At 39.1% G+C, this 13,067-nt stretch overlaps 1 protein-coding gene across 1 annotated transcript; it reads right to left on the bottom strand.

The window, feature by feature from the left end:
• Window positions 1–269: 269 nt before the first annotated feature.
• LOC149198946 (uncharacterized) lies at window positions 270–1,091 on the bottom strand. The gene has a single exon (XM_089400415.1). It carries the CDS (start codon window positions 1,089–1,091, stop codon window positions 270–272), a length of 822 nt encoding a protein of 273 aa, XP_089256541.1.
• Between the last annotated feature and the right edge of the window lie 11,976 nt (window positions 1,092–13,067).

Raw genomic sequence — 13,067 nt, forward strand, 5'->3', positions numbered from 1 at the left:
CTTCAACTTCCAATTCTTCACATATTTCTCCCCTTTCCTTTAGCTTATTGCTCAACACTTTTATTCTTTTAGCTTCTTCCTTCTTGGTTTTGAGAGTGTTGATTTCTCGAGATAACTTTTCATTCTTCTTTCTAATTCTCTCATTTTCTTCTATGGCACTAATCATATTTCCTCCACATTTCCTTCTACCTCTTCTGGACTTTCTTCTTCATTTGATTATATGTTTCATTTCTAAAGGCCATGAGCAATATTTCACTACTTCCACCATATTATTCTTCTTCATTAGTGACGTCACTATCTTGTTTGGAGAAGGAATTATATTTGTTTGACACATTCCTCTTGAAGGTTATTCTCTTAGGTTCACATTCATCATCATTTTCATCTTTAAACGGGAACTTTGTTGCATAATGTCCTATTTTACCACATCTAAAGCAAATGAGAGGTAACTTGAGTTTGGATCCTTCCCTCAGCTTCTTGACAAATTGTGTCATTTCAGTATCAGAATCATTATTGTTGCAATCACAATTATTTCCCTTTATTGACGTCTTGGATGCCTCGAATGCAACTTCCTTATGAGTTGAATCTTGTGACCTCGTCTTGTATGTTATGTGAATTCCATGAAGTTCATCCATTGATATAGAGTCCAAATATTTTAGTTCTTCTATGGCACAAACCTTTCCATCAGAACAATTTGGAAGGGATCTCAAGACCTTCTGGACAATATTTTCTTTGACATATTCACCTAGACCTTTGAGACAGTTGAATACCTCATTTACTCGGAGAATATAAGAAAAAATATCTTCTTCATCATTCATCTTGAGACTTTCAAACCACCTTCTGTATATTAGAACATTTTCATGTTTGACCTTGTCATCTCCTTCATAAATATGGATGATCTTGTCCCACATATCTTTAGCTATGTTAATACCCATAACTTTGGTGAATTTTGAATCTGATAAGACACTTTCTATAGAATTAAAGGCCTTTGTATTTTCCACATATGATTTCTTCCTATCCAGATATGTTGAAAGAGGAGATGAGATCTTGTACCCATCTATGACAGATTGCCAAACTTCCACTCTAAGAGACATTAACTAGCACTTCATTCTGAAGGCAAAATTTGTTCCATCAAATTGGGGGACCTTACCATCTTTACTAGCCATTTTGATTCAAAAATCCTTCTTCCAACTATTAGGTTAATCTTAAAGAAGCTAGCTCTAATACCAATTATTGGAAATATTGAGAGGAGGGGTGAATCAATATTTCTTTCAATTGTTATATTTTGCCAATTAATATTTTTATCACAAATTAAACCAGAACACAAGAAATAAAACAAAAAACAATTTTATTGATGAAGATAGTGAGGAATCCAATCCTCTTTTACAAAAACTCAAGCTTCAACTTATACAACAAAATATTTGACTCCTTCAAGGCTCCTACCTTAAATAGATCCAAGCACCAACTTGGTCAAAATAAAGAATCCAATCCTCTCAAAAAATCCAAGAACCAACTTTGTCAAAATGAGGAATCCTATCCTCACAAAAAATCAAAGCACAAACTTGGTCAAAATGAGGACTCCAATCCTCCTCGGCTCAAACCTTTCAAAATAGACTCCAAAATCAACTTCTGCAAAATGTCTCCAAAATTAGTTCCAATTACACTTCAAAAGAGGTCTACAAGGTCTTCTCAAGCTTGCTCCAAAAATGTAATAAATCTGACCTGCAAATATATGAAAATCAAATATACTCAGAAATAACAAGAGATAAATAGAAGCCTCAAGAGTTAGCTCAATCGGTCAAATCAAGTGCCTCGCCAATGGGAGGTCACAAGGTCGAATCCCGAAAGCTCTTGGGGTTAGGTCAGTAAATAGGCTGAGGGGTGTTGATGCCCTTCGGGTGGCGTCCACTCAGTGTTTAAAACCCTGGACGTAGCGGCTACCCACTGACCCGGGTATCCGTGAACCAGTAAGTGAAAAAAAAACAAGAGATAAATAGATAAACTTCTCTTTATTAATATCAAAACCCTTACGGTAGGGAAACACCATATAATCACTACTTAAAGAAGAAAAACACTCCACAAGCCATATGTTGGCCAATACAATAATCCTTGACATCTCTCCATGGGGGAGTCTCTAGCCTCTATGCAGACCTCATACATACAATACCATGGGCCATTACCATGGTTCTCTCATTACCATATATCTAATGCAATGGGTTTATTACATTATTTCTAACTACTTGTGGTCCCTTACATGATGCGGCTAACCACTTTATTTATTAACTATGGCCCATCCCATTATTACATTATTCCCTTGGGTACCTCCCTACCCCATACTATCCCCCCTAGGTATACTACATTCCACCCCCCTTAAACATGTTTCGTCCCCGAAACATAAGAAGAACACAAATAATAAGATCTACTCAAAAGAGTAGTCCACTAGTACCATGCACGTTGTTATGCTCTTGACTTGTGAGAAGATGCCAGATACCAAATATACGAAGAAACACAACCTAGAACACAGAACAAAATGAGAAATAATAGTATGTATTTTATTATTCAAAGATGAAAGCAATGTTCACTTGCCTCTTCGAGGGGGCAACCTCCAATAGAGCAGGGCTCGATTACAAAATAAGACACGACGCTCCTCAATGGGAGTCTCTATCCTTTATATAGGATTCATACATGCAATACCATGGGTCAATACCATGGTTCTCTTAATAACATTTATCTAATACCATGGCCTGTTTGCAACTAACTGTGGTCCCTTTCTTTAAATGCGGGTCAACCACTTACAATTAATATGGGCTTTATTGACTCTTTACTAACTAACTATGACTCGACCCTATTACATAAATAAGGGGGTTTTACAATTATTAATATGGGCTTTATTGACTCTTTACTAACTATAACTATGACTCGACCCTATTACATAAATAAGGGGGTTAGGGTTGGACCCTAACAAGCCCTCCCCCATAAAAGCAACCTTGTCCTCAAGGCTGAAGCTGCGGAAATTGCTGAAGAATAGTGGTTGGTTCCTAGGTCACATCTTCTGGAGAGGTGGCTTTCCACTTGACGAGGACTTCCTTGATGATGCAGCCGCACAGATGTCGTTCTCACGTGTCAAGGACCTGTTCAGGTTGGAGCCGGATTGAACCTTCTTCATCCAATTTGGGTAGACTGGTTTGAATTCTACAATTGTTCCCCACCACTTTCTTGAGGCATGATACATGGAAGATGGGATGGATTTTTTGCATTGGGTGGCAAGACTAGCTTGTAGACTACTTCTCCAATGCGTTGAAGTATTTGATAAGGTCCGTACAATTTTGGAGATAATTCCTGATGGCCCTTGTATTTGAGTGATGTTTTCTTGTATGGTTGTAGCTTCAAGAATACCTGATCTCCTTCTTGAAATGTGCACTCTGAACGATGTTGGTCTGCCTGTTGCTTCATGCGATTCTGATCTTGATGGAGATTATCTTTGAGACGGGCTAGCATGGTTGCACAGCTCTGTAGGAGTTGATCCACTTCTTGCATCTTAAAGCATCCATGGATATAAGAAGTAGGTGAAGGGGAGAGTTGACCATAAACTGCTTCATATGGAGTCATCTTGGTGGCGGCATGATAGTTAGTATTATACCACCATTCAGCTAGAGGTAACCACTGTACCCATTGGTGTTTCTTTTCTAAAGTGAAGCACCTAAGGTAGGTCTCCAGACATTTGTTGAGTGCTTTAGTTTTTCCATCAGTTTGGGGATGATAGGAAGTACTTAGTTGGAGTTGGGTGCCTTGTAGCTTGAAAAATTCCTACCAAAAGTTACTGGTGAATAGCGGGTCATGAGCAGAGACAATGGAAGTGGGCATGCCATGAAATTTGAAGATCTGGTCCATGAAAGATTGAGCCGCCAAAGTAGGGGTAATTGGGTGGGCCAGGGCACAAAAATGAGCATACTTAGAAAGTTTGTCGACAACCACCATGATGCCTGACTTGTTTCCTGACTTCAGAGGACTAGTAATGAAATCCATAGAAACAGTTGTCTAGATTGAGGCAAGGATGGGCAATGGTTGTAAAGTGCCTAGGGAATTGACTATTTCTCCTTTGTGGCGCTGACACACGTCACATTCAGCTACAAAAGTAAGAATTTCATTTTTCATGTCTGTCCAAAAGAAGGAATGATGAGTGCGAGCATAAGTCTTTTGAAAGGCTGCATAGCCTGCAGTGGTAAATGAGTGCAACTCTACCAAAATGCGTGTTTTGAGGGTGGATTTCGGTGATATCACTACTCTATCCTTGTAGCGAAGAATCTCATCCTTCCAAGAGTAGCCCACTGTGGAATTAGGATCTGCTCGCAAGTTACTAATGAGTTGGGAGGGCGAAGGATGTGAAAACCATTCCTTGTGGGCTTCTTCAATCCAATCTAGAATGGGAAGAGAGATTGCTAGCAGGGTATTGTCCACCTGAAATTGGTGTGATAAAGCATCTTCTATGACATTTTCATGCCCTTTCTTGTAAATTATCTCATATTCATATCCCAGCATTTTGGCTAGCCATTTATTTTGTTGTGGCGAGAATAGTCATTGCTCCAGAAAATATTTGAGGCTTTGATGGTCTGTGCGGATTTGGAAATGTCACCCCAATAAGTATAGTCATCGGGTATCCACTGCATGTAAGATGGCCATCATCTCCTTCTCATAGGTAGATTGTCCCAGATGTTTCCCACTTAGTTGTTGGCTAGTGAAGGCCAAGGGTCGACCTTCCAGCATTAAGACAGCCCCAATACCCATACCTGAAGCATCACATTCAATCACAAAATATTTGGTGAAGTCAGGTAGTGCCAATACTGGAGTGGAACGCATAGCTTGTTTGAGAGCCATAAATACTTATTATGCTTCATCCATCCAGAGGAATGAATTTTTCTTGAGAAGGTGAGTGATGGGTCTAGCAATGCGACCATAATTAAGAACAAATTTGCGATAGTAGCCGGTGAGACCCAAGAATCCTCCCAAACTCTTCAAGGTCTTTGGTTGGGGCCAATCCTGTATTGCTTGGATATTTTTGGGATCCACCCTGACACCGTCATGCCCCACAATGTGGCCCAAATACTCAACTTTTTCATGTCAAAAGAGCACTAGGATAATTTGACAAATAATTTATGCTTCCGGAGCAGTTGCAAGAGCAGGTCTACATGCTAAAGATGTTTTTCCCAAGTGAGGTTGTAGGTGAGAATGTCATTAAAGAAAATGAGGACAAATTTTCTGAGATATGGTTTGAGCATGTGATTCATGAGGCTCTAAAAAGTGGATGGGGCATTACAGAGACCAAATGGCATGACCAAGAATTCATAATGACCTTCATGAGTTCGTAAAGCCGTCTTGGGAATGTATACTTCTTTCATGTGTATTTGGTGATAGCTTGAGCGAAGATCTAGCTTAGTAAAGAATTGAGCACCATTTAGTTCATCCAAAAAATCATCAAAAACTAGGATAGGGAATTTATCTTTGACCATAAGCTTGTTGAGGGCCCTAAAGTCTGGACACATGAATCATTCCCCAACTTTCTTGAGCACCATGACCACAGGTGATGAATAAGGGCTGATGCTAGGACGAATGACACTGGATTCCAGAAGTTCCTTAATAATTTTTTCAATTTCATTCTTTTGGGAAAAAGGGTATCTATATGGGCGCACATTTGGTGGTTGTGCCTCTGGGACCAAAGTGATGCTATGATCATGTTCCCCTCTAGAGGGTGGAAGCTCGTGGGTTTTTTCAAAGACCTGCGGGTGGCTATTTAAGACCCATTTCATCTCAAGATGAATATGAAGAGTAGTGGGCTCGATGGCCTAGATGGCACTAAATTGGGCAATAACTCCATGATGGCCCTTTTTTAACAACTTTTCCATTCGATGCGAGTTGATGATAGGAGTACATACCAGGAGTCCGCAGAGGGTATGTGTGTGGTCATTCTGCTTAAATCTCATATATAACTCTTGGAAATCCATTATGATGGGGCCTAGTGTGCGGAGCCATTCCACACCCAAGACAATGTCACAACCACCAAAGTTTATGGCAAACATGTGGGTCTTTAGGTGGTAATCTCCCATCTAAAGTTTGATATTTTCATAGCAGCCTTCACATTTCATTGTCCCCCCATCAGTAATCTGGACCTAGAAATTAGAGACTACTCTAACAAAACAATGAACAGCTTCTGTGACTCTATGATGGATAAAGTTATGTGTGTTGCCACTATCAATCAATACCAATACCAGGGAATATTTAATAAAACCTATGGTTTTGAGAGTTTTGGGAGAAGGAATTCCTGCCAAAGCATGGATAACTAGTTCTTCTGGTGTAGTTGGGAGCTCATTGTCCTGCGAGAATAATTGTAGTAGCCAATTTCCAGAAAAGTTAATCATTCCCAATGTCTTGCAAGAATCACCCCAGGGTATAGAAGCCACAAGCCACCCTACACAAATAGTAAGATATGTCTGCGAAACCCTCAATTGTTGAATGTGAGTTGGACTGCAGAAGCAACTGAACCCCAGCTGCTAGATCTGAATGGTATTGTGGCAGTAGACCCTGAACTGGTGGATCTGATTATTGTGGCGGCAAAAAAACCCCAACTACTAGATCTGATCTGGAAAAGAAGATGATGGGAGATATTCAGAGAGACGAGGGAGCTATAGTCTCAAGGAGTGTTAGGTGCTACAGATCGCAATATACATAAGGGTCCAACAGTAATACTCGGCCCAATCTTTTAGGGCACTAACTAAGGATGATCAACCGTACCCTTAGCCGTAATACCCGACTACCCTATCGTACGCATGAGTAATCTCCCTGAGTGTTGTTCTCAGTGTACTGCAGTAGCAAGACGGCCGACGGTTTATCTACGGCGAGGTTTCAAGTGAGCCTATGGGGCTTCCGATATACCCAGAGGGTACGTGGAAGACAGTCTGTGCACGGTTCTGTCTAATGCGCTACTACTCAAAGGGGTGTCCACAAGGGTTACAATGGAATCCAACAAATGTGACCACCTCTTGTATTTCCTGCGTGCATACCTCCCCAAATTCGCAGGTTAATGTGCTCAACGACAGATCCCGTGGTTCAATGTTGGGTCCCTATAATACTAGTGATTACCCCATTACTATTGTAGTTATACCCCTTATTTATATTGTTGTGCCCCTATTACCCCCATATTGTTATTTATGTGCCCCATAGAATCCCTCTATTGTTATTTTTGTGGCTTTATATTATTATTGTTAGGTCGGCTGGATTATATTGTGACTCCTTAGACTCCTATATATAGAAAGGAGGTTTTTTCATTTGAATCATCCAAGAATTGTTCATTTATATAATATAAAGGAGGTTTCCCCCTCGAAGAGGCTGAATTCTAAGGCGTTGATCTATCTTTTCTATATTTTCTTGAGCTGATTCATAACATTTGGTATCAGAGCTTTGGATTCTAGGGTTTCACTGCTCCAAACAGGTCATCTTGGCATTTTCGCTATAACTTTTTTTCTGTGACGTTTCAAAAGTCGTAAAAAAAAACCATTTGAGAAGAAATCACGTTGAACCTTGGGTCCAAATGTCAGAGCTTTTTGCGTGATATTTGCGGAGATATGATCTGAGGAAGTTGGTATTTTTGCAGACTCCTGAATTACATTCAAAACAGGTGACCTGGGGAAAATCGTCATAACTTTCTCTCTGAGGATCGGATTGAAATTTCGTAAGAAGGTACAGAAAGAGGACGGATTGCAATTTATTGTATGCATTTTTCAGATCCAAAGATCGAAACAGTGACTCGTGGCACGTCATACAAGTTCGCTCTACGGAACTAGTCTATAATCAAGTCATTGTGGGAGATTTCGCATAACTCTTCCTTGGAGAATCCAATTTGGGTCAGACTTGTGGCATTAGAAATAGGACACAGAGGGCTACTGTAGGTCAAAAATTCAGAACTAGATGATCGAAAAGTACAGAGATACATCAGAGGCAATATCGAGCTCCTACAAAGTGAAAAAAGGTGTGTAGATTTTCTTAAATTTTTGCTTAAGCTTGGTTTGAAAATTTATTTTGAAGGAATTCAAAGGGCATAATAGAGTATTATTATCGGTAACTGATGCCCCGAGGAAAGAAAATGCAAACACCTAGTAAGGAACCTGAAAGCTCTAGCATGAATCATGAAGAAGAAGAAGAAATGCTATATGATATAGCAAAATTATAAGAACAAGTGCAACGAGTGTCACTTGCACAAAAAACAACAGAATCTAAAATGGATGGTTTAAGGAAAGATATGGAAGCTAAGATGGATGGTTTAAAGAAAGGTGTAGAAGCTAAGATGGATGGCATGGAAGCTAAGGTGAATGGCATGGACGCTAAAATTGATGGCATGGATGATAAGATGGAAGAATTGAAGATAAATATGAATAAGTTGCTACAAGAAATGGTCACTAAGGGTGAAAGGGTACTAAAGGAAACTCATGATGAGAACAAAAGAAATGTTAATCATGTGTTATATACCTAGGGGGGATAACATGGGGTACAAAGGGAGGTATCCAAGGGAATAATGTAATAATGGGATGGGCCATAGTAATAAATAAGGTGGTTAACCCATATCATGTAAGGGACCACAAGTAGTTAGTAATAATGTAATGGGCCCATGGTATTAGATAGATGGTATTGAGGGAACCATGGTAATGACCCATGGTATTGTATGTATGAGGCCTATAAAGAGGCTAGAGACTCCACATTGAGGAATGTGAATGATTATGGTATGAACGGGCATATGGCTTATGGAGTGTTCTCCTTCCTTAAGGAGTGAATATATGGTGTTGCCCTACCTGAAGGGTTTGATCAATAAAGTGAATCATTTCTATCTATATTCAGATCTTGTTATTTCTTGGGTTTATTTTAATTTTCTTATATTTTCATATCAGATCTATAACAAGTGGTATCAGAGCACTTTCCTGGGCAAAAAAGTGGAGAATTTTTCTTATGTTTTGCAGGAAATTTTTGGGGCGGCGAGTTTGCAGATTAGATCTGTATGTTTTGGTGCAAGATCTACAAAATCTAATTGCATATCTGGATTCTATGTGAAAAAATACCCGATTTCAAAAAAAAAAATCGGTCGAATCGGAGTCCGAATGAAGGAGATATCGCTGATTTAAAAATCAGTGGGGTTGTAGACAATTTTTCGGGGCAGTGAGTTTGCAGCACAAATCTAGACGTCCTAGTGCAAGATCTACAAAATATAATTATAGATCTGAATTCTTTGTGAAAAAATACTCGATTTAAAAAAAAAAAAAAAAAAATCGGTCGAATCGGAGTCCGGATGAAGGAGATATCGCTGATCTAAAAATCAGTGGTGTTGCAGACAATTTTTCAGGGCAGCGAGTTTGCGGTGCAGATCTGGACATCCTAGTACAAGATCTACAAAATCTAATTGCATATATGAATTTTTTGGGAAAAATTACCCAATTTCAAAGAAAAAATCAGTCGAATCGGAGTCCGGAAGAGGGAGATATTGCTGATTTAAAATCAGCTCTTTTTTGTAGAAATTTTGGTGGTGACAGGAGAGTTGTAGTGCAGATCTGAAATTCCAGTGCCTGGATCAGGATTTCTATCACATGGGTAGATGCAGAATGGTTGTTCCAGTTCCAAAAACAGGTCATAATAGGGATTTTGAGCAATATTGACGTAATTGTGGCCATTTCAAATTTTCGCCAAGTAAGTGAATTTTTCTCAAACCCTCTTCATGGAAAATTTTACTGGAAAAGATGATAGCCCTACTATTGAAGAATACATAAAACAAACTAAGTCAGTATGGGCAAAAATTTGGAAGGATTCAGTGCGGCTTAATTTCAGAGATAAGGCTTACAAATGGTATTTCTCACTTGACGACAAGCAGTTGTCCAAATTTTCAGATGCAGAATTTGAAAGTATCCTTTTAAACAAATGGTCTCGGACTAGAAAAAAAGGAGAATTAGACACGTAAAGGGTTATTTTCTATGAGTGTCTCCTTATTGCAGGTTCATGGATTGATTCAGAAAGAGAAAATCATTGTATCTATAAATCCTAGTTGCAAGCACAATTTTATGAATGTTAATTTGGTAAAAAAATTGCAAGTTCCAGCAAAACACATTGAAAACACACAAGTGGATGATGAGGATGTTCAAGTATATAAGGATTTGAAGATTTCTATGGATAAGTATGTGTGGCATGGTGATTTTTATACTTCAGAGATGGATAATATGGATGTTGTTTTAGGATATCCTTGGATGGAATCCATGGGTACTATCAATATTAATGTGCAGAAGAAATTCCTGAAACTCTAGTATAAAAAGAAGAAAATTACATTACAGGATATTTCCATCAATAAACAAGTAGAGTCCATGAAAGTTGACGCAGAATATGTTCCAGGGACTGACATATCAGATGATGAGCCATTGATGATCGACAATCAAACACAAACAGAGGCTGCAGCAGAAAAGGATACATGTGCTGATACATCAGATGAGGGCTCAGTGGTTGAAGTAATATTGGAAGATAAGACACCACAACAAGCACCACAGCAGGGTGAATTAAATAAAAAGACACCGTGGGTTAAAACTTCAACATATCATCACCCACATCACCCCGCAAGAAAACAACCAACAAAATGGCAACCAATTAGCCACAAGGACAACAACCCCCGCATGACAGATAGAGAGGAGCGAAGATCCACCTACTACACATCAACACAGAAGAGCTACCACGGTCAACTTCCATCTCAAGCGAGCGAGGAACCAGCAAGATCGAGGGTTCATCTTTCTCTTGGATGGCTAGATGCATGTGCATGGTACCAATGGACTATTCTTTTGAGTAGATCTTATTATTTGTGTTCTTCTCATGTTTCGGGGACGAAACATGTTAAGGGGGGTGGAATGTTATATACCTAGGGGGGATAACATGGGGTACAAAGGGAGGTATCCAAGGGAATAATGTAATAATTGGATGGGCCATAGTAATAAATAAGGTGGTTAACCCATATCATGTAAGGGACCACAAGTAGTTAGTAATAATGTAATGGGCCCATGGTATTAGATAGATGGTATTGAGGGAACCATGGTAATGACCCATGGTATTGTATGTATGAGGCCTATAAAGAGGCTAGAGACTCCACATTGAGGGATGTGAAGGATTATGGTATGAACGGGCATATGGCTTATGGAGTGTTCTCCTTCCTTAAGGAGTGAATATATGGTGTTGCCCTACCTGAAGGGTTTGATCAATAAAGTGAATCATTTCTATCTATATTCAGATCTTGTTATTTCTTGGGTTTATTTTCATTGTCTTATATTTTCATATCAGATCTATAACATCATGATTCCATAGACTCTAATGTTGGATCAAAGACTCACCATGTTCCAAAAATCGATATGCGGAAGTTTGATGGCAAGGATCCCGCCACATGGATATTACAGATGGAGCAATTCTTCGATCTCAATAATGTGCAAAACGCACAAAAGGTACGTATGGAAACTGTATATTTGGAAACAAATCAGTTTGTATGGTATCAATGGCTTTGTTCCCATAAACAATTTATCACTTGGGCAATTTTTACGGAAGAATTGATAGCACATTATGAGGATACAAAAAGCAACACTTTTTTAGCCAATTGATAAGTCTCAAACAAAAGGGTTCAATAATGGAGCACATTGAGGAGTTCCAAAAATTGAACATAAGGGTAAAAGATATTCCAGAGGAGCATAGGATTGATGTGTTCATAGGGTCTTTAAAGGATAATATCCAACATGATGTTCGCCTTTGGGAACCTGATTCATTAGAGAAGGCATTCAGGTTAGCAAGAAAAATGGAAAGAAAAATTATGGCAACTAGGAAGCATATCACTCACAACTATAAAGCGGAAGTGTTGTTGCCCCTAGTCTTCCACAACCTACAAGGTTGACACCACAACAATTGGAAGAAAAAAGAGCAAAAGGGCTTTGTTACAGTTGTGATAGCAAATACACAAAAGGTCATAAGTGTGCTAAGAAGAAATTATTCTACATATATTGTGAAGGGGAAGAAGAAAAGGAGCAAGAAAGGTCAAAAGAAGAGGATATACTCCAGGAACAAAGCCTAGATGAAGAACAAATAAATCCGACCATATCTTGTAATGCATTTGCGGGAATTACCACTCCTCAAACCATCAAGATCGAAGGACAAATCAAGAAGAAAAAGGTAATAGTGTTGATTGATTCAGGAAGCACCCACAATTTTATTCATTGTAGGGTAACAAAAGAATTGAATTGCTTCCTATATCCAGCACCAGAGTGTCAAGTGATGATTGCAAATGGAGGAACAATAAATTGCTCTGGAAAGTGCCATAATATCAAGCTATCCATGGCAGAATATGTATTGACTAGCTCAATGCTTTCCATTCCAATGGGAGGTGCGGATGTTGTACTAGGAGTCCAATGGCTACAATCCTTGGGTACAATAGCTTTTAATTTTCAAGAAATTTTCATCAAATTTTCTACGGAAGGAAAGGAAGTTGAATTAAGGGGTATTGCAGGGAAACCAGGAAAGATAATCAGCTCTAATGGCATGACTAAGCTTCTAAAAAAGGAGCAAAGAGGTGTAATTGCACAATTATGTTCGCTAGATGTTTCCACATTGGAATCATCTATTTCTCCAGATCTCCAAAAAGTCTTGGACAATCATTCCAAGGTATTTGAGACTCCCAAAGGTCTCCCACCTATGCGTGATCATGATCATGCTATTCATCTGATTCCAGGAAGTGTTCCTCCAAACATCAGGTCGTACAGATATCCCTATGTCCAAAAAAGTGAAATTGAACGTATGGTTGCAGAAATGCTAGAGGCTGGTATAATTCAACCGAGTCAAAGTTCTTTCTCAGCTCCAGTAGTATTGGTGCACAAGAAGGATGGATCATGGCACATGTGTCCGGATTATAGCGAGCTCAACAAGCTCACTATTAAAGATAAGTTCCCCATTCCTGTCATTGATGAATTACTGGATGAATTGCATGGATCAATTTACTTCACCAAGTTGGATCTTCGTTCGGGATA

The sequence above is a fragment of the Pinus tabuliformis genome, chromosome 2_1, assembly GCF_031772625.1.
Source record: "Pinus tabuliformis cultivar Carrire ecotype Pingquan chromosome 2_1, CPIR1, whole genome shotgun sequence".
Classification (NCBI taxonomy): Eukaryota; Viridiplantae; Streptophyta; class Pinopsida; order Pinales; family Pinaceae; genus Pinus; species Pinus tabuliformis.

Excerpts from the sequence above, each read along its gene's own strand:
- LOC149198946 (XM_089400415.1), bottom strand. The coding sequence starts at position 1,091 with ATGTCTCTTAGAGTGGAAGTTTGGCAATCTGTCATAGATGGGTACAAG.